General features: G+C 53.3%; 1 protein-coding gene across 1 annotated transcript in view; it reads left to right on the plus strand.

Annotated features, from left to right (window-relative positions):
- DCTN3 (dynactin subunit 3) overlaps nucleotides 1-4,868 on the plus strand; it is a 13,039-nt gene that overhangs the window by 3,699 nt on the left and 4,472 nt on the right. Inside the window, exons 2-4 of the mRNA XM_025207478.1 lie at nucleotides 74-266; nucleotides 1,106-1,189; nucleotides 2,417-2,475. Coding sequence (XP_025063263.1) covers nucleotides 74-266; nucleotides 1,106-1,189; nucleotides 2,417-2,475 — 336 coding nt within the window. The remainder of the gene's footprint in view (nucleotides 1-73; nucleotides 267-1,105; nucleotides 1,190-2,416; nucleotides 2,476-4,868) is intronic.

Consider the following 4,868-nt stretch of genomic DNA (forward strand, 5'->3'; position numbering starts at 1 on the left):
GCTCACCCCCACAGTATCTTTGAGCCCCGTCCTGTGGAAGTCGGTGTTCCCGCGTTAAATACCGTACACGCAGCATTTTTTTTCAACAAAACGCCGTAGCCAGTGCAGTTTGGCACCGGGCGGCACTTGCAAATCTCGTAATTTCCCCTTTTGCTCTTTCTTCCCTGAAACCGCATCAGTTGAAGACGTGATAAAATACCTGGACCCGCAGTACATCGATCGCATGGCCATCCCTGATGCCATGAAGCTGCAGTTCATCTTGGCAGGTACGTGATGAAGTTCGTGCCCGTTACAGACTTTTTTTTTTTTGTCAGTGGGTCGTTAGTGGCGAAAGGGAAGGAAACCTTTTCGTGCAATTTCTGATCGGGGGCTGAGAAAAGAAACGCTGTCTTTGGTGTCCGGTGCGTCCCAGCGCTGTGTTGCGGCTGCTGATCGGAGATGGATGAGCTGGGAGGAGAAAAGCAGTCCGCCGAGCATCCAGCGAGAGCTGGCCGTGCAGCCGGGGAGGGCGGCCTGCTCCTCTGTGGAGGTGCCTGCCCTTTTGCTGACGATCGAAGAGTAATGCTGCCCGGTCTGTCCTGGCCTGAGTCGGGAAGAAAGTGCTTGGGGCAAGGTGGGGATTAAATCTCTCTGCCTCGACGTCCAGCCCTGTGTAGCTGTGCGCAGGCAGGACCTGGGCCCTCCGGGAGCCCCTGATCCCAGTCACTTCAGTGGAGTTTCCCCTGATGCCCCCTAGTGCCAGGGAGATGGATTGAAAGCCCAAGACGTTGCTTTAGTTGAGGGAGCAAGAATGCCTGGTGCTTTTGAGGGCTTCCTCCTCCACCCGTGTATGGTTTAGTTTGAGGCAAGTCACCTTGACTGTGGCGGTAGGAATCTCCATCTGATAATGCCCCCCCAACCACACGCTGAAGTTTTCAGTTAGGGGCCTCTGCTTCCTGAAAGTTGCTCGGGTAACGATTATCACTGTGCTTAAAGGATTTAGGTGCAATTTGCAGTGACTTTCTTTCCCCCTTTCCTCCAAGCAACTCCTCTTTTCCTTGTGCCTCGAAGTTCAAGTAGTGTCTTGCTTCCTTGCATTTCCTCCTGTGTCTCTTTTTTCCATCAGAGGAGCAGTTCATCCTGTCCCAGGCAGCTCTGCTGGAGCAAGTGAGTAACCTCCAGCCGTTTCTGGACAGCGCCCACATCAAAGGTAATGCCCCTTCCCCCACAGCCGCCTTATGGTTGCAAGCTGCTTCGAGCAACGTCCATTTCCTTATGCCCTTGTGCCGAAAAGCGTATGGAAATGGTGTCTGCCTCATACCGAAAGGGAGCCATTAGCATAGTGACGGGCAATTATTTGGGCCTATGGGCCACATAGGCAGTTCTGGGGTACAGCCCTCTGTTGCTCAGTGTAGGCAGGTGAGTCCAGGGCAGGTGTGGGCCAGGGCGGGGCTGCGTGTGCAGGTTCTGGCTAGTCCAGAGCTGGTTCGCTCTGTCAGGCTGAGTCCAGAGTGGGCATGGGACAGGACGGGGGCAGGGCTGTGCGTGCGGGTCCCTGCCAGTACTAGAGGGCTGGGGCCAGCGACGGCAGCAGCCAGAAAGAACCACTGCTACCTGGGCTGCCTAGCTGCATGCCCAGGGAGCAGCAGGATCTGCTGGCTGTATTTTACCCATCCGTGCATTAGCAGGTCCAACATCTGAAGAGTTTGCAGCCAGCAGCATGCCTCAGTGCTGGGGAGCTAGTAATATTGGACTTACTAGGGAGTGAATTCACAGGCACTAGCTACTCTTTGGCTGCTATGCCCTGCCCTCCCTTGGAGACAAGCCCTGAGAAGGCTGCAGAGCCCAAAACAGTGCAGTGCCATCAGTTGCATGGCCACCATCCTCTGCAGCACAGGTCTGAGTGTACTGTCTTGGCCATGGTACCATCACTTGATGGTGAGGCTGAGTTCAAGTGGCCTAGAGCCCATGCACAGAGTACTTCTGTGCTGGTAACTGTCCCTGAGAAGTAGGAGCACACTCAGCTTGACTATTAGGGGGAGTAAAATGGAGGCCAAGACGGATGTCCTTTGTAACAACCCCTTGACTTACGTTGGGAAAAAGTAAAACAACCATGTCAGTGCCTGCTGGTAGGTAAAGGAATGAAAAATATGCCACGTATTTCCTATGTATGTACTGAGATTGCGGAAGCAATAGAGGGCAGACCAGGGGATGTTTTTTAGTTTGTCCTGATCCTCAAGCAAATGTCAAAATGTTTCTCTGTTAACTTGCAGCCCTTTAAATGGCAATAACAGGGCTGGATGGGTTGTGTTAGTGTGCTCTGAGCTGTTAAAAGCTTCCGTCTGATGCAGACATGTGTTAGGCAAAGCCCAAGATGAGGGTTAAATAGTCCCATTGATGCAGAGTATCTAGTTGAATTCTGTTCTCTGCTTTGCAGCGGTTCCTGAGCACGCGACCAAACTGCAGCGGCTCTCTCAAATCCACATACAGCAGCAGGTAGAGTGAATGCTTTTGGCCATCTTAGAATCACAGACATTGAGGGTTGAAGGGACCTCAGGGGTCACATCCAGTCCAACCCCCTGCTCACAGCAGGACCAGCCCCAACTACGTCATCTCAGACAAGGCTTTGTCTACCCGGGTCTTCAAAACCTCCAAGGATGGAGACCCCACCATCTCTCTGGGGAGCCTGTTCCAGTGCTTTACTACCCTATACATAGAGAGGTTTTTCTACGTATCTTGACCTCAACTTTCCTTTCTGCAACTGGAGCCCATTGCTCCTTGTTTTCTCATCTGCCTCCACTGAGAACAGTCCAGCTCCATCTTCTTTGCAACCCCTGCAGGGAGCTGAAGGGTCTTTGTCTTCAGCGAAAAAGGAGAGGTGGGGTGGGCTTCTGTTAAGCATGAGGGATGAAGAGCCCAGCTGGAGATGGCCTGTCTAGCTGGTTTGCATTATGGTTTTCAATTTTATCCAAATCCTGGCCCTGGCACTGACTTGGAAGAGATCCTGTCTGAGTGTGTCACCTGAACACACATAGCTTGAGGGGTGTTTTAGACTGCAGTGGACATAGCTTAGTGTTTCTGCTTCCCAGGGCAGAGAATTGAGGCACAGAAATGTATTGATTATAGGATTATACCTCCATTGCTCGAGATTGTAGGGGGCTGTTAGGAAGGCTAAGGCAGAACTAGGACTAGCGACCAGGATCAAAGATAACAAGTCCTTTTTTAAATACATAGGGAGTAAAAAGAAGGCACCAGGTAATGTGAGGCCCCTGCAGGACACACTTGGCAATCTGGTGGTTGCACCAGATGAGAAGCTGACCTCTTTAACAAATTCTTTGCCTCCATTTTTCTGAGCAGGGGACTGGGACATTTCTCCCCTCCCCCGGGATTCCAGACAGACCCAGGAGAGGCACAGACAGGCCTAGGGGCAGTGAGGGCCTAGTTAGGGAACTTCTGGTAGGACTAGATGTGTTCACATCAGCAGGTCCAGATGCTCTCCACCCCAGGGTGCTGAGGGAATTGGCAGGAGTCATTGCTGGACCCTTGGCGTGGCTTTACAAGCACTCGTGGTGCTCTGATGAGGTGCCAGAGGACTGGAAAAGGGTCAGTGTGGTCCCCATTTTCAAAAAAGGGAGGAAGGAGGACCCAGGTAACTATAGGCCCGTTAGTCTTACCTCGGTCCTGGGGAAGCTCTTTGAGAAAATTATCGAGGAGCACATGTGCAAGGGGCCAGCAGGGGAGATTACGCTCGGGGCAGCCAACACGGATTCATTAGGGGCAGGTCCTATCAGACCAACCTGGTGGCCTTTTACAGCCAGGTCACCAAATCCCTGGATGCAGGTGTAGCAGTGGATGTAGTCTCTTTGGACTTTAGGAAGGCCTTTGACACTGTCTCTCACCCAATTCTCATTAAAAAAAATTAGGCGACTGTGGCATTGATGCCTACACAGTCAGATGGGTTGAAACATGGCTAGAGGGCCACACCCAGAGAATGGTGGTGGACGGGTCTTTTTCAATCTGGAGGGATGTGGGCAGTGGGGTCCCCCAGGTCTTGATTCTTGGGCCCGTACTATTCAACATCTTTATCAGCAACTTGGACGGGGGGTGAAAAGCACCCTGTTCAGATTCGTGGATGACACTAAGATGTGGGGAGAGGTGGGCACGCTAGAAGGGAGGGACAGGCTACAACTAGATTTAGACAGGTTACAGGGGTGGGCAGATGAGAACAGGATGGGTTTCAACACTGACAAGTGCAAGGTGCTGCACCTGGGGGGGAAGGACCAGCAGCAGACCTACAGGCTGGGGAACTCCCTTCTCGTCAGCGCAGAGTCAAAAAGGGTCTTGGAGTCATTATTGATTCCGAAATGAACATGGGCCGCCAATATGGGAACGCGGTCAGGAAGGCCAACCGCACCTTGTCCTGCATCCACAGATGCATCACGAGCAGGTCCAAGGAGGAGATCCTCCCCCTCTATGTGACACTGGTCAGGCCGCAGTTGGAGTACTGCATCCAGTTCTGGATGCTGCACTTCAGGAGGGATGTGGACAGCATGGAGAGGGTCCAGGGGAGGCCACCCGCATGATCGGGGGACAACAGGGCAGGCCCTACGAGGAGAGGTGACGGGACCTGAACCTGTTCAGCCTCCACAAGAGAAGGCTGAGGGGGGACCTGGTGACTGTCTATAAACTCACCAGGGGGGACCAGAAGGGTTTGGGGGAGACCTTGTTTCCCCCAGCACCACCCCAGCGCCCCCCGGGATAACAAGGAATAACGGCCACAAGTTGTTGGAGAGCAGGTTCAGATTAGACCTCCGTAGGAACTAACCCTCCGGCTCCCTGCTGCCCCGGGCAAGCAGCCCCAGCGCCGTGGGCAGGGGGGGGCTGGAACG

This window comes from Alligator sinensis, unplaced genomic scaffold (genome assembly GCF_000455745.1).
Source record: "Alligator sinensis unplaced genomic scaffold, ASM45574v1 scaffold783_1, whole genome shotgun sequence".
In the NCBI taxonomy this organism is placed as follows: domain Eukaryota; kingdom Metazoa; phylum Chordata; order Crocodylia; family Alligatoridae; genus Alligator; species Alligator sinensis.